General features: G+C 38.4%; 1 protein-coding gene across 1 annotated transcript in view; it reads right to left on the bottom strand.

Annotated features, from left to right (window-relative positions):
* Positions 1–1852: 1852 nt before the first annotated feature.
* AIFM3 (AIF family member 3) overlaps positions 1853–23490 on the bottom strand; it is a 57235-nt gene continuing 35597 nt past the window's right edge. Inside the window, exons 15-20 of the mRNA XM_075178731.1 lie at positions 23208–23284; positions 21059–21176; positions 19097–19195; positions 17592–17667; positions 10060–10164; positions 1853–4671 (exon numbers count right to left, since the gene is read on the bottom strand). Of these exons, the coding sequence (XP_075034832.1) occupies positions 4632–4671; positions 10060–10164; positions 17592–17667; positions 19097–19195; positions 21059–21176; positions 23208–23284 (515 nt within the window). The 3' untranslated portion in view covers positions 1853–4631. The remainder of the gene's footprint in view (positions 4672–10059; positions 10165–17591; positions 17668–19096; positions 19196–21058; positions 21177–23207; positions 23285–23490) is intronic.

The following is a 23490-nucleotide window of genomic DNA, read 5'->3' as shown; positions in this document are numbered from 1 at the left end:
CAGAAACTATCTCCCACGGTTACTGGTAAGATTAACCTTATAAAAATGGTCAAAATATCGATATCCCTTACAACACTCCCCTATATACTTACCACTACATGTGTTTTAAAAAATTAATAAACATTTAATCTCATTGGTCTAGGGGGGTAAGAGAGCGAGGGTACGGTTTAATACCCTATGTAGGACCAAAAACTCGGGAGGGCTTGCGCTCCCCAATCTTAGAATATATTACCTGGCTTCCCAGCTTACGCATCTGGTTCAGTGGCTTGGCGCATCCCGGGATTTTGCTTTTGGTTACTTTCTGGACAAGCAGATGGACCCTTCCCTTGGTCCAATACAGGTTATGTTAACTAGACACGGTCCTGGCCGAGTTGCTCCTATAATACGACGGGCCTCTTGATTTGGTTGGTGGCACATGGTCTACTGGTGAATGAAGGACTGGACCTGGATACTCCACTGTGGCATAATCCTAACTTTGAGGAACTGATGAAGTTGTAGGGTAATGTGATTTGGAAAAGTGCTGGAATACATACCTTTGGCCAATTATATACAGATGGGCATTTACATTCATATGAACAGTTGAAAGCTGTTTTTCAGTTGTCTAATTCAGCATTCTTCCGTTATTTGCAATTACGTCATGCGCTGAACAGGATTGCCCCAACTTTTAGATTCTCCTGTTAAACATGTATTTCGCCCTGTGGGTTCCTGTAGAACAATATCCAGGGGCGAACGGAGAAATGTGGGGGGGGAGTTCCGCCCCCCCGGCCCAAAAAAAAAAACCACCCCCCGCGAGAGCCTCTGTGAAGGATGGGCCGATAGTCCTGAGTGTCAGAGATGCACTTTCTGGCACTTCTTATGTTAAGTCATTAATGTTATATTTCGTTTCCAGCCCTGCATAGCTATATGTGCAGATTTTACTGCGATTTCTTAATTTCTTGACAACCTGTTGAGCGTTACAGATTAGAATTTGATGAGTTGTAATACATTGTTATACTGGCTAGGTATGTTGTTTGATCTAATTGTTTATAATGGTTCACATGATCTTGTATGGACACATTTTATATCATTAGATAGATGGGGTAATTAGTTAGGATGTAGTTACTTGTATGTTTGTTTTGAAAATCTCAATAAAAAATAGTTTATTTAAAAATAAAAAACATTTCCAGAATACGCACATATCTCACACAACACACTGCATAAACTTTATTTCATGCACTCATCATCTCCCGCATCGAATATTGCAATTCCCTCCTTACCGGTCTTCCCAAAGCCAGACTCAAACCCCTACAATCTATTTTGCATAAAGCGGCTAGATTGCTTTTCCTTTCAAATTGTTCTGCCTCTGCTGAGCCACTCTGTCAGTCTTTACATTGCATGGGCTAAAGCATACTCATATATTGATATTCCCATGCCGTTCTAAAGTTGCATGGGTGTGTTGTTAACAATACTAACAACGGATCATTTTCAGTCAGTTGGAGCAGTGGTGCATTACAGTGCTCAGGTCATGAGTTTGACTCCTGCCATGGTCCTATATGTGTGGAGTTTTTATGTTCTCTCAGTGTTTCCGTAAGTTTCCTCCAGGTGCTCCAGTTTCCTCCCACACAGTAAGAAAACATACTGGTAAGTTAATTGGCTTCCAATAAAAATGAAAGCCTTTGTTAGGGAATTTAGACTCTAAGGGCAGGGACTGGTGTTTATGATTCCATAGACTATCAGTTTAGCACTCCCAAAATGGCTGCCTCACTCTCTGCATCAATGTAAAGTGCTTTGAGTCCTATTGGGAGAAAAGGTGCTACATACATAAATAATTTTTATTATTAAAGAAATACCATATAATGCCAGTAAAGACAAATTATCATTCACGGATGGCTGCTGATGCAGTATTTTATTACATTTCAAAAAATAAAATTTAAACACAGTATCCCATCATTTCTTACATTCCAAATATATATGAACCGAAAAGCAATAGCCAAAACCTCAAACAGGCCTATAAAAATGTAATATGTTGCTACTGTCTCTCAAGACTTTGAAAATATAACAAGACCTTCTCTCACCAAAATATAAATAAATGATTATACATGGATTCCTGTACATAAGTATTCTATTTCTGGTAGTTCATTCTGGTTCTATTAAATCTTATGTTTATGTATTTAACAATCAATCGAATTAATAACAATGAAAAGCATGAAAATATTGTTTATCGTTGTATTTTAATATTTGTGTTAAGTACAAAAAGATTAAAGAAAAAAAACAAGCAGAAAAATACTCCACGTTGTAAGGGACAGTAACAAACAAAGGTGGGTACATGAGAAATCAAAAGTAGGCAGTGTGAGAATAACAAGTAAATTTATCAAGCAAGCGGGTTTGAAAAAGTGGAAATGTTGCCTATAGCAACCAATCAGATTATTGTTGTCATTTTGTAGAATGTACTAAGTAAATGATAACTAGAATCTAATTGGTTGCTATAGACAACATCTTCACTTTTTCAAAGCTGCAGCTTGATAAATTTACCCCCCAGACTTGCAATAACGGGGTGTCAACAGTGGGGGAACTTCTATCTTGTTACAAACCAGTCCGTGGCAATCATTCTTGAACAGATACATTTTATAGGAGAATGAACTAGGACAGTGGGAAATAGGCACCAACATTGATTGACTACTAGACATTGACACAGCAGAGTCTTGTGCCATCTATCGCAATGGGGATTTACAGCAAGTGAAGAGGCAAATATAACTGCCCTATAGTGGTAATAAAAGATATAGCAAATCCAGCCATAATAATAGGGCAAGCTTTATGGGACTGTATATCTAAAATGAATTGTTTTATTGCATGAGCTACAAAACTCCAAAGATTTTGACAAAACAGCATTTGTAAACTATACTTTCTTGGTTTTATAGTTTCTCCCCACAATAAACTCCTTTCTCTTTGTTCGGCCTAAAATAATCTGTCTACTGAAGTAGAAATTGCATACAGCATAATAAATAGCCTTTGTACAAAAATTACTGTAAAAAATATTCTTTCACAATATGCTAGAGTGAATACCGCTATCTCTGCCGGACTTAAATACATTAACAACATGTTGCCAATATATTTCCTCTTTAACCTGAATAATAAATTACAGTCTGTATAGATAAAACAAATAATGTATGCTTTGGCCACCTTTACTTTTATTGGCTACTATATTTACTGGGAACTGTATACAGAATATATATATGTTTTTTAAAGAAAAATACTGTTATTGCACTTTTATTATTTAGTTTATAGTATAATATGTAGCAATATATTAGAAACATTTCTCTCTTTGGATTACTGTATATTAATTAGTTTATGCCAATGCTTTTCCCCTTATGCTGTTGCCAGTGCACATGTTCTAGGGTACATGGGCACAAGTGGTTAGCTTGCGCTGCCTCGCCAGAAGAGCTGCATCTCATTGAACTAAATGATATAGAGCTAAATGCATCCATCATGGAACTTTATATGTGATCAAAGATCGCTATGAGAATCATAAAGGCCATTCACATGGAATGGATTATACTACAAAAACATACTGGTAGTTTAATTGGCTGCTAACAAATTGACCCTAGTATCTCTCTGTGTGTGTGTGTGTGTGTGTGTGTGTGTGTGTGTGTGTGTGTGTGTGTTAGGGAGTTTAGACTGTAAGCTCCAATGGAGCAGGGACTGATGTGAGTGAGTTCTCTGTACAGCGCTGCGGAATTAATGGCGCTATATAAATAGCTGATGATGATGATTCACATGGAATGGAATATAGACTTAACTTGTGTTTTTTTCAATCTACAAAAAGCAGAATCTTCATTCTCCAATGTGGATGGTGCCTAGATTGTCATAGTAATCATTGATCTCCTGTGTGAGCTGCTTTCTGGTCCGTCTTAATGCTAGTTGAATGTAATGCAGCACATGCGGAGGGAGATACATGCTTAGTCATAGATTAAACCACTTCATAAACAGCAACATCTACAGATTAACAAAACGAGGAGCAATGTCATAAAAAATTATAATTATTTAACAATGACATGAATTGCAATCATGAATTACATCAATTTGATTAGAAGCAGCATCTCAGACAGTTCACAGTAATGGAGAAATAGTTACAATAGTAAATGTATGGAATGAACATCATAAGTTTCAAACCCGAAGCCAACTCTTTTTTGACACTTGACATTTCGTGAAAAATAAAAGGTTCAGCAAAGATATACGGTGGAATTTAACTGTTCCATTTTTCATCAAGTAAAGAAATTGGTCCATGAGATGTAGAGAAATGAAGTAAGAAAAGATTCAGTCCAAAGTTAAGTCTTCATTACAGGCTGTAAAATGAACTGACATCCTCTGTGAAGATTCAGTATTTCAGCAAGTTTCAAGACGGTAAAGATAAATGCAAATTTGCAGCATCATTTTTTTTATTAATCCTTCATAGACTGAAGAATTAAATGGTTGCAGTATCTACTTGTCATTAACATCCATGTGCGATAAATTTCATTGCCTAGAGTTCGGCAAGAGGTGTGCAAAAGCCAAACAGCAATCGCATTAGCAGCACAAAATCAGCAGGGACTTGATTTGTGGAGTGTTGTTTCACCATTCCGCATGCAGCGTCTTCTTGATACAATCCCACATGACTAAGAGCCTTTCCCTGTTAGCCAGGCGATATCACCAGTTCTAGAAGAAAAGTCAATCAAGAAATATAGAAATTATGTAGTGTATATTCTTTTACAAAAATCTCACTATCCATCTACTCATTTTCACATTACCTTTCTGGAAATGGTCAGTAAATAAATGGAGGTGAACACAACTAAAAATGATCAGGTTACTTCACACAAAAAAGAATAGTTGACTATTAATGTTCTCAAAGGCATTTTTCATGGCCACCTGAAAATCACCTAAGCACGTTATTCGGAACAAATAGCTAGGTTTACTTAAATTTCAGGACTTATTAATGTGCCAGGGTATATAATGAAATAACATCTTTAGAAAGCAATCAGACATTGCCACCTAGTGGACAAATTATGCAAAAAAAAAAAAAGGTTAAATGTACTCTTATCGGGCCTGATTCATTAAGGATCTTAACTTGAGAAACTTCTTATTTCAGTCTCCTGGACAAAACCATGTACAATGCAAGGGGTGCAAATTAGTATTCTGTTTTGCACCTAAGTTAAATACTGACTGTTTTTTCATGTAGCACACAAATACTTGATAGCTTATTTGTACACTGAAATTTAAAGTTGCTATTTGTGTGCTGCATGAAAAAACAGTCAGTATTTAACTTATGTGCAAAACAAAATACTAATTTGCACCCCTTGCATTGTAACATGGTTTTGTCCAGGAGACTGAAATAAGAAGTTTCTCAAAGTAAAATCCTTAATGAATCAGGCCCCATCATTATCAGTATACACATTGTCTCTATTTGAACTCTATAACATTATATCTTGATTTTTCCTGCCACTTCCAACAATAAAATATCACTTATAGAATACATGTAATGTAGCTGTTTTTTTAACATATTTTCCCACTAACTCAGCATACATATTAAAAAGAAGTAAATATCCTGTCTGAAAACAAATATAAAACTGTAGCAATAAACTATTATAAAACAATGTATTTTTTTTACAGAATAAAAAAAGTACAAAACAAGAACATTTTAATATCCCAAATAAATACATCTTTTAATAGAATATGGTATAAAAATAAATTTTGTTCCATCAAAGAAATTTCATATTTTTCTACTTTTATAAAATATTCCCTTATAGACAGTGGTCGAAGAGGAAATTTGGAAGTGGCGGTAATGAAAATGTAAGTGAATGGAATTTAATAGTTTTATAATGAAGTCAGTAGGAGATGTGTTTTATAATGAAGTCAGTAGGAGGTGATGGTATGGCGTACCTTCCTGTACCAGCCTGCTTCCACCACTGCCTATATATCTATAAATGTAATCCACAACCTCAATAGTACAAAGGATCACTTAGTCACTCTAATTCCTGTACTGTGGTAGGTGTGGATATGAGGCAACAATGCGCTAAACCATGGGCTAAAGCATACTCACATATTTCAATTCCCCACGCCGTTCTAATATTGCAATGTTGTGTTGTTAACAATACTAACCCATCTACTCATTTTCACATTACCTTTCTGGAAATGGTCAGTAAATAAATGGAGGTGAACACACAAAATAAAAATGATCAGGTTACTTCACAAAAAAAAAAAAGAATAGTTGACTATTGACGTTCTCAAGGGCATTTTTCATGATCACCCGAAACTCACCTAAGCACATTATTTAGAACAAATAGCTAGGTTTACCTAAATTTTCAGTCAGGTGGTGCAGTGTAATGGAACACACTTTTTAATGAAGTCACTGTGCCTGGGTGCTCCTACCTAACGGCTGCATGTACCAGTTTGGTGGGGTTTTCTGAGGTGTACAGGATTTGATAAAGAGTGATTTGAAGTTTTCTTTGCTTTTTGACATCTGCTCACAGCATAGGATTGCTATATGTCATAAAGGTCTGTGTGTCGCTCATATTCTATAATAAGCTAAAAGGCCTGGAGATGGGGAAACATGGAGGTGCTCTCACAGGGCTTAAGTGGCATCATCAGCTACCTGCAAAAGAAGTTACTTTGTCCATTGTAAGCACATAGGATGCACTTAGCCCACACTAAGGCATTAAAAGATATTCAAACTATAGCAATTATTTCAAATAAAGACAATACCCCCTTACAATCACAAGATATTTAATGAGGGTCAAACAAGCAGCATGTTAAGAGAAATTATAAAAATGTAAAATCTGTGAGCGCTAGGGCCCAGGGCCTACTTACCTTGTCCGGAGAGGGGCGGGGTGGCATCTTCTTTTCTTGTGGCATCATATCCCAGCACCACACTCCCAGCCCATTACCAAAATGGAAGAGCAGCAACTGGGGGCTTCACAGGTAAGAAGCTGCCGACTGCTGCCCCTCTATATCATTTGCCGGAGCTCAGTGTGGGGGCGCCTTGGTGAAAATATGGACACTGAGGGACTCATTCATTAAGGAAAGTTAAACAAAAGTAAGTAAGGCAAAACCATGTTGTATTGGAGGGGGTGGTAAATTTAAAATGTGATGGCTGATTTATATTTGGGGTAGGGTATGTCCTAGATCAACTTCAAATGTCAGTGTACAATTAAGCTATCAAGTATTAGTGTGCTACAAGAAAAAACAGACAGTATTTTCCTTATGTGCAAAATAAACTAATTTGCACCCCTTGCATTGTAACATGGTTTTGTCCAGAAAACTTGAGTAAGAAAACTTACTCAATTTGTTGGCTTAACTTTCCTTAATGAATCAGGCCCTGAATGAATAATATTATGTCACTCATTCAGAATTTTAGGCGCACCATAAACCCTGGCAACCTAGGCAACCACCTAGGTTTGCCTAGTAGTAGTGCTGGCCTTGGGGTGGCCAAATGTTATGCGCTTTCACCAATGCAACATCTGTGCACATTTACGTTACAGATCACAAGACCCAGTCGCTGCTCAAAAATCAGTGCAAAGAGGGCTCGTTGAGGCCTGACCAAGAGGGCACAAACATGCAAATTCAGGAACAGTGGTGTAAAACGAACAACGCTAGTTAGCTATGCACTATGTGCTTACAAAGATCTACCAATGTCTTGTTATTAATAGGTGAATTTATGGAAATAAAATACTACAGGGGGTATCAACAATACTAAGTAAACAGTATACTTGTAGAACAAAACATCACAGAACAACAAGAGGACACATGTAACAATCACACCATCTATGAACATACTTGCCATGACAGATAAACATCCTGTATTAGATTGAAGCATTAAAAGAAGAGTTTTTATCATAAATCACATTATTTATGTAGGTGGTTACCGATAATCAAAGCTATCTTAACAATATTTTCGGATCGTCTGGCACAAAAATGATAATTGAACAATGCAATGTGTTTCATTCAAAAATGACCTAGTATTTCATATATAATTTTTTTTTTATAATAACACCTCATATTTATTATGCAGTAATATGAGAGGAGCTTTTAGTCATATGCAAAACCTCTATGGAGTTCACATGACCTAGGGGCAGATTCAATTAGACGCACCTTGTCGGCTAATACAGTTTTAGAATCTCAACTCATTTACCCTTGTATGTCTGTGGGATGCAAGGGGAAATGAGCAGTGTTTTTAGTAAAATCTCCGCCGCAAAGTGTCTCCGCGGACTGTACCAGAGACACGTCACTGCACCTTGTGGCCCATTGAATTATCCCCATAGAGGCTGTAAACATATTTAAAAACTTTTTCAAGAAAATCTCTTTTGTCAGAACAAATAATATTTTCTATTTAATTGGCTTTTTAAGTCAATGTCACAGTGCTGAAGTCAGTAACAATCATCTCTGCAAAACCAAAGAAACCTAAATAATATAAATATCTTCTGCACAAAAGACATTGTCTGCTGAGGAGGAGCTTAGCAAACCTGCATCAACAGGTCAACAGAGAGAATTTGAGGCATAATAGGGCATATCATGGGGATTGTGGAATGGCCAATTGTATCTCGATTTTTTATTTGGGAACCCAGATATCTCTTCTGTAATTTTTTTTATTTAGTAATTCACCTAGCAGTATAAACTGTGACGATTCACATGCATTTAATGGGAGCTTGATAAGGGATCCTATAATTATGTAATGATAAAACTGCACACCGTGTGATCTGAAGTTTCCTCAGGCCCAAAAAATGACCCTATGTTTCTGTTTAGGTCCAAATAAGGTAAAACAATTATAATAACATATTCATACTTGCAGGGGCGGATCTAGAGAATTCTTCTACCCGGGGCGATTTAGGGGGGGTGATTTAGGCCACGCCCCCTTTTTTACATCTGAGGCTGCCGGCGGCTGCACACTATGTGCAGGTCCGTTCAGCAGTGACAGGTAGGGACAGTGTGCTGCCCGGATGCTCTGATTGTGTTTAAAACACAATCAGAGCAGCCGGGCAGCACACTGTCGCTGCCTGTCACTGCCGAACGGACCTGCACATAGTGTGCAGCCACTTGTCATGTTAATTTGGTTGCTCAAGCGGTCTGAATTATAGAACACTACGTAATGTGGAATTCATTTTTTGGGGAAAAAAATGAGGACTGTCCTGGAAAAACCAGAAACTTGGGTCTTGATTCACCAATTGTGTCATTCTCCTTTGCTAGGGAAGCCTTAGCATTGTCACAAATTAAATCTGAGTAACCAGCCACCTGAAAATTTCTATAACAAACTTAAAATTCATTTGAATATTATTATATATTTTATGACCCAACACAAACTAAAATGTTTACTAGTAAAGAGATCAATGGGTCCATAACAATTACAGACACTAATACTTTAAATAATTAACAACAACAGGTGAGGAGGTATTTTTGGGTTGTTTTGCAGTCTTAATATTCCAACACTGGTACTGTGGCTGGTACCCCAAGCTCAGGGCCTGACTTTCATCAGCAGTTAACATCCAATGGGAGCTAAGTAGGGGCATTGTCATCACATTCACAGTTTACCAACTGAGTGAAGCAAAAGATTTTCTGCACCTTAACTGCTGAACAAATACCAAATGGTAAGATAACAAAGCTCATTAAAAAGGGGTGCCCCTTGTATCACACAAAGGGAACCTCTTGGGATATCGTGTTATGCTAAGTTTCCCTCAGTGGCATATTAAAATGAAGTTTAAGGACCTCACAAAAACGGGGCCCACAAATTAAAGGTTAAGCTGTTGCCTTTTTTCACAAACCAGTGCCCAGACAGCTTCCTCACTTGTGTCGATATAGAACATATATGTCCTATGAGGAGGCCTGGACAAAATTATTTTCTCACAGGCTATACCATGCACCTCCTCCCTATTGTGCTAATAGTACCTCTCTCACACTAGAACCAGTCTTGCATATGTCTGTGTACTGTGATGTGCTTTGTCTTCTTTATTAAGGGTTGTTCAGACTGTTATTTACGGTAGCAGGGATTTACTCACATTTGATCAGTAATTCACGTTTCAAGACTCTAGAACACAAAATTTAAAAATCCCTACTCACTCAACATCCCGCTTGCGTATAGACTTTCCAGATGCCATCACTTCTGCCACTTTGGATACAATAGGGTCATAGTTCATACTGGCTACTGCAATTACCTCATCATTCCTGAAATATACAGAAACAAACACATTTTGACTTCTTTAGTATGTGCATTTTAACATCAACATGTAAAGTACCTAGCTCAATTTCAGGATTGGTTTCACAATCCTATAATGTGTTTTAATACTCTGAGTGATTGTCAAACTTAACACAGTATACAAAACATAGTTTCTATCACTGAATAACCACTGTGCAGATATTGTGGGATGATTCTAGGTCATTCAGACTAAGACATGCAGAAGAAAACACCAGCTCATCCCAATCAAGCAATCATTTTTGGGGGAGGAGTCATCTAGAGTCCTGAGCAGAGTTGGGTCAGAGGTAATCTGAGGATTACAGCCAACTCTGCAAGGGGTCGCATGTAGACAAGTTAATTCCCCTCCAACAATATGTTGTTTGGTTTATATTGTCCCAAAGTGAGTGCAGTGCATTCATGCAGTCTATGTAGCAGATTGGTCTGCAACTGGATAGAGATGCACCAGTAGGTTAACCTACTGTCAGGGCTGGGAGAACACTTCATGCTGAGCTCATAATGTGATCTGATATTTCCCCACAAAAATAATTTGCAACACTCTTTTGGGGCAAGAGCTACTTGTGATGCCCCAAAAATATCATGCTGAATGTAATGCCGGCGGCATTATAGTGTGGCATGTCTCACTGTGAAGGCATGGGTATCGCAATAGGCGCAGCAATACAGACAACTGTGTCATAATGAGTGGGTGCGGAGTTTAGCGTTGCGAAAGTACCAGCGCTGGATATAGGGTAATCACATGGGGAAGCAGAGTCTATAAAGACTCTGGGTTGCCCGTGATCTGAGGGCAATAGTCATCTTGCAAGCTGGTACCCGGAAAGAAGAATGGAGGTCCAAGGTCCCCGCAGGGGGTGCACAGCAGATTCCGCAAGTAAGGGGCAGGCTGGACTGGGGGGCAGGACCCATAGTGGGCTACTGTGACTGGATCACGTAGAAATAATTTATTGTAGAAACTTTTTTCAATTAGTGGTGCAGGCGCCAATTTATACAATTACAAATGTACTTTTTTTATATACTGGTATGTGTTTATATAGAAATGTATTGATTTTTGAGACAGTATGTCATGTACGGGTTTTGTAACCTTTCTATAGGAAGTCCTAAGTAAGCATCTGAGTGGGGAGGATGTGTTATTAAAACTGTCTGGAGACAGGTAATCTCATGTTAATTAGACCTTTTCATCATTGATTGACCAACACGTCTGTTGAGTCTGAAACCAACGAGGTAATAATTAGAATGGCTGGTAGACTTTTTATAAGTGTAAGTCTCAGGATGCAAGTGATGACAGATTAATGTGAATTTTGCAAGTTAAATTGTGAGATTAGAGAACATTTTATATCCTGATGGTAAACATTCACTGTAAAACCTCAGACGCTGTGGGGCCGCTAGTAGAAATGTAAAAAGGTGTGAGACTGAGTGATGTGCAGGCTGCATGAAGCGCTTGGATTAGTTAGAGGAACAGGAGACTGGATTAGCTCCTTCCAAGGTATGTGTGTAAATCTGTGTAAAAAGCAGACTGTTTGACCATGTAATGTATCATTATACCATCTGTACTTCTGGAGATCACTAATACCTTAAACTAGTGTACTTGAGCTAATAAAACATCACTGCTTCAAGATCCTGTTTTGACACCTTCTTACCTACGACAATTCCTGTGACCTACAGGCGCGGGTTGGGATATATCAGCCAGGGGGGCGCACAGGCGGCCGCATCACATGACACGCAATGCAGCCGTGTCCAATGAAGCGGCCGCATCGCATGTCATGTGATGCGGCCGTCTGTGCGCTGACACGGCCGCATCCCATGTCATGGGATGCAGCCGCCGGTCAAAATCATTAGATTTTGCAATGGAGGAGCGGCCGGCCGGCCATAACAGCGCTGAAACAGAGCGACCCGGGGGACCGATGCCCCCCTGCCACCCGGGCCAGCCCGCCCCTGGTGACCTACATATTATACCAATCTAATCTGTATCCAGCTGTTCTGAGGTTGGGACCCAACATTCTAGTACCAACGCTCTACCCGCTACATTGCAGCTCTGACCAGTGTGATAGGCCAGAGGGAACCATCTACAGCAACCCTGATCTAAAGGAATAGTTCAGGGGTTCCAGTTCAGGTGCCAAGCGAGGGGGTACCCCAGCAGCAAAAGTTACCCAGAAAAAAACAGTTCTAGGCACTGGTGTAGGAGCTTAGTGGTGGCAGCAGGCTCCTCCTACTGCGACAGGAGGGGCGCAATTTGGGATAAAGAAAGGGGACAGTGGCAAGGCAAGCCTAGCCAGTTGCCAGCAACAACAGTCAGGGTGGCATAGGAAGTCCATCCTGTCACAGCTACCTTGGACTGGGTCACTGGGCCACCTGCATTTTTTCCTTTAAAATGTTCCTAACAGGCTGCTAAGGCGAGTCATGCCCCTGGGCTAAAATTTGCAAGCCCTACATTAAAGAGGCCCATTAGGAGTACCCCAAGAGTAGGCACTAGTTTGATGATCTCAGGTGGATATGCAGAAGGGGAATCTCTTCCAACAGGAAACCCCACATAGGAGACTTAAAGAAGAGGCCCCTGAAGAAAGTTAGTTTGTGGTGGTTACCACTAGAAAACAGATCAGTCTAAAGGGAAGAATGTGGGAGATGTATTACCAAGGCACAGTAGTGAGGAGAAGTAAGAAGAGTTACACATGTAAAACCCTGCAATAGAAAGGAAGTAAACAGAGGGGAGAGGAGTGCTGTATATAGAAGTGTGGCTGCAGTAGTAGAGTCTTTGGATATTAGGATGGATATAAGGGAAGCAGCCTGGATGACCCTACGTGAAGAGCCCTGTCAGGAGCTGTGAGGCTAACAGAGATAGAGTCCCTGGATATGGGGGGTTGATGGTATGTGCAGCAGCAGGAGGAAAGCCCCATTGAAAAACTTCCCCATACCATGAGAGTGGGTCACTGGGTATAGGCAGCGTGTCTACATGAAGAGGAGGAGTCAGTGGCTTAGGGGATGGCTGCTAGCTGTGACATAAGAGAATTGTGGAGCTACTGCTCCCAGTGAACCTACTGGTATGTACTTTGTTATATACAATGCTGCAGGGCCGGATTCACCACTAGGCTACATAGGCACTTGCCTAGGGCCCATCAGTCCCCATGGGGCCGGAAGCAAGGCGGGTGGTGGGGTATACCAGCCAATAAAAAAAAAATTGTGTCAGAGGGAGAAAAAAGAAAAATCACATGATTGCAATGGCCCCTGGCAGCCTCCTCCCCTCCTCCGTTGTGTTGCACTGGATGTCGGGCGTGAGTCATGCCGTGTGACGTCATCACGCCCGACATCATATTCAGAGAAGACTCACTGTGGAGTGGAGAGGAGCAGCACATGCGACGGGGCAAGAAAGAAGACAAAACAGAACAGAAGATGAGAAAACAGAATGAAGAAAACAGAAGAGAAGAAAGCAATAGAAAGGTAAGCAAACTAACGGAGGCACAATGGCACACTATAATAAAGGGTAAACAAGTTGTTTCACACACAATTATCAAGGGGCACAGTGGTGATGTGAAGGGGCACAGAGGTGATGTGAAGGGCACAGAGGTGATGTGAAGGGGCACAAATGTGATGTGAAGGGCACAGAGGTGACTTAAATACTTATTAGGTTGTTTTGACCCAACTACTTAAAAAACGGGACTGCTCTGTAATTATTTAGTGTTGCCTTTTTCTGTAGGAGGGTGGCCTAGCTCTTTTCACATGTTAGGTACACCCGACAATGCAAACCACGCCCCCAATGGTACGGCCACCCCTTCTTTTGCAGCACATAGCTTTCCTTTTACTCAACTATAGGGGTATATGGTATGCTACAAAAATATAGTGCTATGTATTGTTTCAGGTAGGGGGGCCCCAAACCAGTATCTTGCCTAGGGCCCCATGAGGTCTAAATCTGGCTCTGCAATGCTGTATCAAGAACTGTGCAGGAGGGGAAGGAGTCTATGTGGAACCTTCTGGTCGTGGATGCCACACCCACGCCATAGCCGGAACTCCAGAACTAATGAGGAGAGAAACAGAGAGGAGGATACAACACCACATACTGCCCACTAGTGGCCCTGAGGCCACAGGAAGCTCTCAATTTTTAATACACCAGTGGGTAAATGTTTAAAGCTGCTAGTTTCCGGTGGGTTTGAAAAGTGGAGATGTTGCCTATAGCAACCAATCAGATTCTAGCTATAATTTTGTAGAATGTACTAAATAAATGATTACTAGTATCCAAACAAACCAAATAACATTTGCAAAGAAAAATAATCATTATTCATCCTAAAACATCAAAAATGCATAGTAGCAGTACAAAATGCAGACAACATCAATGTGAACAATTATTATATTGTTTGCCATTCATATTCATTGTTTATTAAACATGCAAGTATTTAGGTTAATTAACAAAGGACTGGCTGGTGGCTTTCTGACTGCTGGGCAAAATAAGTTTGAGAACCAAGCTCAAAATAATTGTGCCAGCCAGAGTTGATATACAATTACTAAACATCCGTTATACAACCAGGACATGTGTGTTAGTGAGATTAATGGCGGAAGGAAAAAAAATGCTAGTAGCCCAGTGACCCAGCCTTAAGTAGCCCACTATGGGATTGGCCCGGGGGGCAGATGTCCCCCTGCTCCCCAGCCCAGCCAGTTCCTGGTATTATAGTCCATTAAATACAACAATTACATGTATATCATGCAAAACTAAAAGGGAATACATTCTATTACCAACATCATGGTTCAAGTCCCTAAGACCACTGAACTTGTGATTTGTAATGGTTGCTGGATAAAGGGAGAGGATAAGAAAGGAAATACCACATAGTGTGAAATGAAGATCCCACTGGAAAAAATATTAAAAAGACTGAACAATAGAGTTACCACCTACAGGACAACTTTGAAAGAACTGTGCCGTGTTCCTATAGCAAGAAAAACTGTAAATGAGCACTAGTGGGTGATATTGTATGTATGCAATGCAGGTTACAAGCAGAACTAGCCTGAGGTTGCATCTTAAATGGGCAGTGAGACCGAAAAGGGAAGATTCCAATGGTGCCATTTAAACAAAACTGTACCTGAAGCGGCCATATGTACACGTTTTCCAGGACAGTCTTGTTTTTCTGGACGTGTGACTGTTTAAGTTATAATTGGCAGTTCCTTCTAAGATCTTGTACACACAGGGTAAATCTAGACTGTTATACCCCAGGCACAGTCAGCAGTAGATCCAGATACAGCTGTATACAGAGACATCCATGAGTACTATGAACACGACCTCCGCACTCACTAAAGATCAGGACACACCTAAAATCATACATGTTGGACTTCAGGTGCAACCTGTTCTTAGTTATCACAGATATTTACCATAGAGATGAATGACCTCTATAGATATAGATGCTGTATATGTCTGTAGCTGACTGTATCTCTTGTTTTACCTATGGTGTACATAACCTAATTTTATATATTGATAATAATAGTATCCAATGTATATAAATCTTACTTATTGCTGCAATGAAGTGGCTAATATATCATAGTCCTGCAGCCAGATATAATCATTTGCCTTTAGTAAACTAATGATAAATCCATGTCTGGTCACTTAATGTGGTCTGACTAGGTAGTCACTATATCCATTGATCAATCATTTCTTCAAAATAAACTTGTTTTTAGTATATTTATATGAACTGCAAAAGCAACAAATGTTCTTTGCATGTATAAAACTGTATAAAACTGGTAGAGCATGGTAGTCAATATCATTAAGGCACCAGAAGTCCGGTTGGGTCATTTTTTATTGCTATGCATGATGGGAACAGACGTGTCCCTACAAAAGGGTCTACCATTCAGAAAAACAAAGACAGTTTATAATTTCCAATTTGCAGATGTAAAATAGTGTTGTGAAAAAAGTTTTAAGGTTTTAAAACCACTACAAGACGCAAAAATGTAAACAAGATGTATAACGGCACCAATATTATAAATAAGGAAGTCAGCTCTATTGTTCAGTCTAGAAGACACCAGAGAAAGTAACCTTTAACCTGGAGCCTTCAGTGAGTGCTCCTAAATATTACCTCCATTGCTCTACGCAGGATGTCATCTTACTATTGGAATACAACCTCCTTTTGGATCGCCTAAACAGTAAAATAATGTACATCTTTATACAAGTATTTTGAGGCTCCAAATAATAACCTGTGACTGAGGCAAGACTCAGAATATTCATTAAAGTTAAATTTCCATGTTAGTATTAATGAATTATAAGTAAGGACAGAATACTAGTATTTTTATCGACATTCATTTTTGTCTATCTCTGATGGCATAATCATGCAGACTGTAGAAATCTCCGGTATATTCTCTTGTGTGTCATTCAACTGATTCTGAAAATGATGCATTTCCAGACGGCTCAAAGGCTATTTAAGTTAGCAGGAGATTCACCGATGGGATTCAAGCCTTAGTTGGCTCTTGTGGCATATATGATACAAGAAAAGCATGGAAAATGTTAAAACTATTAATCAAATATGTATGAAATTGAGCTTTTACACTATAAAATATGTACACCACATAAAACCTGTTACTGGCAACTATTCAATGGGCCTTTATTGTAGTCTGACACTGATTTTGTTTACTTGTAAAAGTATAGACTTGAAAATGTAAAACATACAATAACATAAAATAAACTTATCATTTAAACCACAAAATCACCTAAAATAATTGCTTTGGATCAGGCCAGTTGACACATTTTGGCGATGTGCCCATTTCTCAGGGAATAACTTTTGTACATCTTAGCATACACAAGTGAATATTATAGAGCTTCATTTTGATAAAATAATAGTATAAATATGGTTTTTATTGTATGTGCATTATATAGTGAAGACCAGGCAAAATCCGTTTTCCTTGATCCTTCCTTAGTTACTTTTGCATGATTACTGTTACATAAATATTTATCTCAAAATGTTATGAGATAGCTCGCCTTAGATACCGAATATGTGCACGTTATACAAGGTCTAACACCGGGGTCCAGGGTCTTATAAAATAGTGTACCAGTGTACCCCTGTTCAAGAACCCGTCTGGAGAACAAACAATGGAGGGATGGTACCACTTGAAATTTTGGGATGACCTTGACTGTGTGTGACAGTCAAAAAAAAATGTGTGACACTTATACAAATGCCTGATGGTTTTATTGATCTGGGGAGGGAGATAGGGAAAAAGATGAGTTTTATTTTTTTTTGAACAACCACAACACAACTAAAGGAATCTCTGAGCCGGATCATCCATTAGGCAACCTAGGCACTTGCCGGGTCCCAGTGGGCACTGAGGGGCCCAGATTAACATAACCCATTTTTATGTGTCTGTTTTTAACAAACAAAGCAAGCAGAGTGGGGAGGGGACAACGCAAAAAGGCAGGAATCGGCATGACATAAAAAAGTCTTACTTTGTATAGAATGCCACAAATTTTGATTCCTCAATATCCCCTTGAATTATGACATCATCAAAACCTTCCCCATTGCCTGAAACAGAAAATAAGGCAGTTAGAGTATGGAGGTCTATGTACATTGTGAACATACATGTATGATTTATTTCAGCTGGATATGTAGCAATTGTTTGCTAAAGTAATATAAATTTATGTGTGTATAGTACATGGTGCACATTATCCATGATCAAGCATAGTGTAAAACTGTGCATCAGCTTTCTTGCACTTTGTCTAAAACATGCCTAAATTTAACAGATTTAACAGATTTTTTTTAGCTGGTCTGGCGTAGGATCCATTTGTAAACCCAAACTCCTGTGCCAACCATGCACTTGCAAAGGTACAACGTTGTGTCTAAGTACTGCCTAGCTGTGTTGCAACATTCTCATGTGACCACTGTTTAACTGTTCATTTAAGCCTCCTGTTATCATTAGAAGGGTTGTACACAGTGGGCACTTTTGGTACTTAGTGAGGGTGGTGAGTTCAGTGCTGTAAAGAGGCTCCAGTCACCATCCAAGAGCGAATACTATCTCTATTCCTCCAATGCTGTCAGTGAATGGTGGAAGGAGTATATGTGACTTGAGTAACCCTGTGATCCTTCTATAATCAATCACTGCAGAGTGATCAGTGACCACTCCAGGATTGTGCCGCCTTTCCGTATAGGAGGATATACAGCCACACTGATGAAACTCTAGGTTTGCATTGCCCCTGGCCACCGTAACTAGCTTCTGATATGTCTTTTTATTTTGTCTATGTGGTTATTGGTAACAATTTTCTCTTTTATATATTCTTAATATTATTTAATTATTCTTTTCTATGAGCAATCCCCATAATTCAATTATTGTTTTCGTATTATGTCCAATGTAATGATTATTTCTTTCTTGTTATCTCTCCATTACCTATAACATTTCCACCTCATGTCAGGACTTTATAAATCTCTCATATATCATCATATTTCTCCAGTTTCTTCCCTGTTATCCTATCAGTTTTTTTTATCATGGTTGTTAGTCATGTACAGCTTAGTGGCAAACATTGTGACACGTGGGCCTGATTCATTAAGGAACTTAGGGAAGAAATTTCTTACTTAAGTCTCCTGGACAAAACCAAGTTAAAATGAAAGGGGTGCAAATTAGTTTTCTATTTTGCACATAAGTTAAATACTGACTGGTTTTTCCCGTAGCACACAAATACTTGATAGCTTATTTGTACACTAAAATGTAAAGTTGATATTTGTGTGCTACATGAAAAAACAGTCAGTATTTAACTTATGTGCAGAATAGAAAACTAATTTTCACCCATTGCATTGTAACATGGTTTTTGTCCAGGAGACTTAAGTAAGAAATTTCTTGCCTAAGTTCCTTAATGAATCAGGCCCACAAAGTCCTGCCATTCTGGCTAGTATAACAACACTTATATTTCCCAGGCTGATGTTATATATACAACTTTAACATACACGATCATACTTTTACCTGCATAGCGTATGCTCTTCCCAAACATTGCAGTCCATAGGTATGGAATCGTATTTATTTCTGTACCTTGAGCCAACATGTTCAATGCTGCTATACGGCCTGGAACCCAAAATAAAAGAAGTCAGAATTTAAAGGGAAACTGACATCACTACATCTGAATTATGTCAGGGAAGGGTTGACAACTGACCTGGGAGGTAATTACAAGAAGGTTTTATTGCAAGATATTATGATTTTAATTTACATAAATCTTAATTAAATATTTTACTAGACATGGATACATAGCAAATAGGTACATTTGTAGATTCATTCATATGCAATGAATCAAAATTCAAGAGGAGGTATTACGACTCTATATGCACGAAGAGTACTAAATTATACTTCTGCAGTTAGCCGCTAATACTTCTACCTAGAACTACTAGCATTGAATAGGTATTGTCTTTAAAACATTAACCATAAACAGGAAGGTACACTTAACACGAAAGAGCTACTAATCATTTACAAAACTATATTTGAAAGTTTTATTAAGATATTTGAATTAAGGTTATTTCTGTTGGGAGCCTCACATAGAGAGCTGTACACAGGGCCGTTGTGGGGAGCTCCAGCACCCCCAGCTAGGAGTTGGCGCATGCACCATGATGTCTGGCACTCTAATCTCTCTAATGGCTGCACTGAGCATGCGTTGCTCTCCCATACCTCCACACTTGTTCTTAAAGTGCCACTTTGTTCGACCCCAGAATTTTTTTTTTTTACGGCAGACGGTGTGTGTTCCACCAGCCCTGGCTATACAGGCAAAATATCTGTCTTGGTATATGAATAATTGTGACTACTATAGGATATATTATAACGAATAAAGCAATTTAGCAGCCCTTTAGAAACATGCTGTAAAGCATATGAAAGGCGGTAACTTTCCCACATGCCACTCTTCAACACAAAATGGCAAAATCACAGTACAATTCTACACAAAATAAATTTCTTGGCAGAATAGTTCTGAAAATTTGATTAAGCTCTAGTAGAAATCTTACATGTTATATTGTTATTCTTATAACATAATACCATTGGTTTGTAATTACATTTTTTTTACTATACATTCCTTTAGTGTTCTCCATAAAGATAAGAAGTGTTCTCTCTAATTATCTTTATTATAGAGCATAATCTGACAAATGAAGAAAAGTACAAATTACTTAATTACATAATAGTATATTTCAAAGTTCATGCTATGCCATTTAAACATATAGGTATAAAGTGATAATTAGGTGTTATTTGATTCCTGTTGTGTATGAAGTGACATGACAGATTTTTTCACCTTTGAACCCCCATAAAAGGATTTGTTTTCACCACTAATCTGCACAATCTCTCATGCTAATTTAAGGTAAGAGTTCTCAAGATATATTAAACTGATAAATGTAATTGCGGTACATTTTATTAGTATTTTGTTTTAGTGGTCATTCTCTGAAATGGATTAAAGAATTCCCAAATGTCCCATTTTGTACAGACTCTCCTTCTTTGAGACCCAAACCTCCCATGCAGTTAATTCAGGAGAAATTAAAGGGACCACCTGGACAATTGAAGAGAGCTTCCATGTAAGTCCAAGTAGCCTGGCTTTAGAATTCATGCCTCAATCTTCACTCCAAGGGAATTCCCTGACTCTCGCTCATCATGAGGTTTCCGGAAATCCTGCCCCCATTTGCCAGCTGCGTCTATTTTGCATTTTTATATTTTGTTAGGGCCATAAAATGTCAGTAGTTATGAAAGAGTTTATGCTGATTTGGCTCCACTGCTATGTTGCCTTTGTAAACCAATGTTTCCATGCAAACATAATATGGAATAGTGTGGCCCTTAATATTTATCCCACTTACCATCTGGTATACCTTCTTTGGTTATTTAATGTGTATTGTTAAATTGTTTTCAATTTATATTGGAGGATTTCTATAGATGAGTTTGACATGAAACACTCACAATTACCTTGCATGTGCGCCATCTGCCAGTGAGGCACATTGAGTTTTTTGTTATTTCGAAAAGCAAGTGGAAAAATTACAACATCACCTGCAGCAAATACACCAGGAATGTTTGTCTGCATCATCTGGAGAAAAGAAGATGTTGTATTTTAATGTACAAGAGTGACTTTAACACATATAACAGTATAAGTGCCCTGATATAACTGTTGCTGGTTCACATAACAAGTATGTATTTGATCGCAATAGCTGTGTATGTTCTATGGAATGAATCAAATTATAGTATTGTAGTATTTTAGCTGTTGTATTACTTTTGCTAATATGGAGCGCTATGCTCCATCTCCCATCTTGGTAGTGATGTGTCCTGTGATTTAGTGAAGACAGAAAGTGGGGCAGCCTCCAGCCATTGGCATCGCTCTACTGAGCATGCCCAGACAGGAAATTGGGCTCTCAGCAGTTCTTCCTGTGACAGTTAAACTGAAAAGACGTAGTTAACTGAAGCTGCACCCATCTGTGTAAAACTTATATAGAGAAACATAAAGTGAGCGGAGAAACAAAAATATATATAAGCAACTTGTTCTCTGACATTGCCCACAATATAAACTTACTACCATCTGCATATATGAATGTACTATAATAGATTTAAGTACATTAACTACATAAGCTTGTCATACTGCCTGTTGGTTGCAGTCAGTGTCAACTGTGAGCAACTGTATATATGTATATATCATCTGTTACAACTAGTTCTGAAATAAAACCAACAAATTGGTTAAGTCTAAAAGCTTCTTGTAGTTTAACATCTACCACCATTGCTGCTAACACCTATTACATATAACAGTACAAGTGCCCTGATAATAGGTTTCTGCCAATACTTTTGCCATGTAAATATTACAACAAATATCAAGATGGACAAACAGTGCAGACAACCATGTACGAGTTTGAATAATGTTGTTAGAAATTGCATTACTTTAGGTAGCTAAGGACAATCAATCTGGGGTAAGATTTGTGACCATACATATGCCAACAGATGCATACAATCTCATCCTGTTGCTTGCCTATTAGCATATTTAAATAAGACTTATATGATGACGATAATGTCTGGTAAATATCTTTGAATGCTCATCACAAACATATTTCTATGGTAACTGTATTAGGATGTGCAAACATCTGAGATCTGGATTGCTGACAAGCTGCTGCTTATGTTGGTTTGATAAACAGAATACTGGCACGTTGTCAGCTGACTCTTAGTCAATGATTTAATGTGTGGGATGGTCATTAATCACGTCACAATAAGTGAGGAGAAGATGGCATAAGACAGAACATGTGAGAAAATAAACAAAACACTCCATTCTGTATTGTAGGATTGGGGCTATTAGTTATAGACATGGGTTTTATATATATATATATATATATATATATATATATATATATATATATATATATATATATATATATATATATATATTTTATGTGTGTATATATATATATATATATATATATATATATATATATATATTTGGGCTGTCTTTAAGGTTTTCTCACATTCATTCAATATGATATAGTTGTTTATTCCATAGCAGTTTAACAGAACATATTATGATTGCATACAGATGCATGTTTTGAAAACCTGGCCATTCTTTGGGGGTCACTTAAGAAGTGGATAAAATACTGCTACACATTTTATATATAAATGTGCCTACTTTTCAGCTAAACTCATACTTTCGAGCACACCTCCTCCTTCTTTTTGAAGGTCAATCTAATAGCAGCCAATTAACCTACCAGTATGTTTTTGGAGTGTGGGAGGAAACCGGAGCACCAGGAGGAAACCCACGCAAACACAGGGAGAACATACAAACTCCACTCAACTAAGGCCATCGTCAAAAATCGAACTCATGACACCAGTGCTGCGAGGTAGAAGTGCTAACCACTAAGCCACCGTGCTGCCCAAGGTTGTGACCTTACTTATCTGTAATCATGGAAGCAAACATGGTTACAGATGTTGCTGTGAAAGGCCAGTTGGAGATTTCAGTACATATTGTGATAACTATATTTTTTGCCAGTAAATATGTATTTTGGATATTACATGTAACCATTAAAGAAACAGCTGTGGTAACTGATAACATATTGTATGTTTAGAAGCCTTAAATAAACAATGTCACCTTGTTAACAGGAATGTATCCTTTGGAATCAATGGTAACACCACTTTGTCTTAAAAACCCAGTAGTAGGACTTGCTCCTAAAAATAAGAGACTATTGTTGTAACTAGTTCTGTTTTGTATATTTGGTGTGCAACATTTCAAACAAAGTTATATGAAAACAGCATAACATTGAATATTACTGGCAATGGTGTTTCAGTTCTGTAAAATAATATTGCATTGATCAATGTCCCCTTTGCACTGAGCGGTCTGGCAATGAAGGAGGTAAACGTTCAATCATGAGAAC

Source organism: Mixophyes fleayi, chromosome 1 (genome assembly GCF_038048845.1).
Source record: "Mixophyes fleayi isolate aMixFle1 chromosome 1, aMixFle1.hap1, whole genome shotgun sequence".
NCBI lineage: Eukaryota > Metazoa > Chordata > Amphibia > Anura > Limnodynastidae > Mixophyes > Mixophyes fleayi.
Note: the sequence above shows the minus strand (reverse complement) of the source record. Positions and strands in the feature narration are given on the sequence as shown.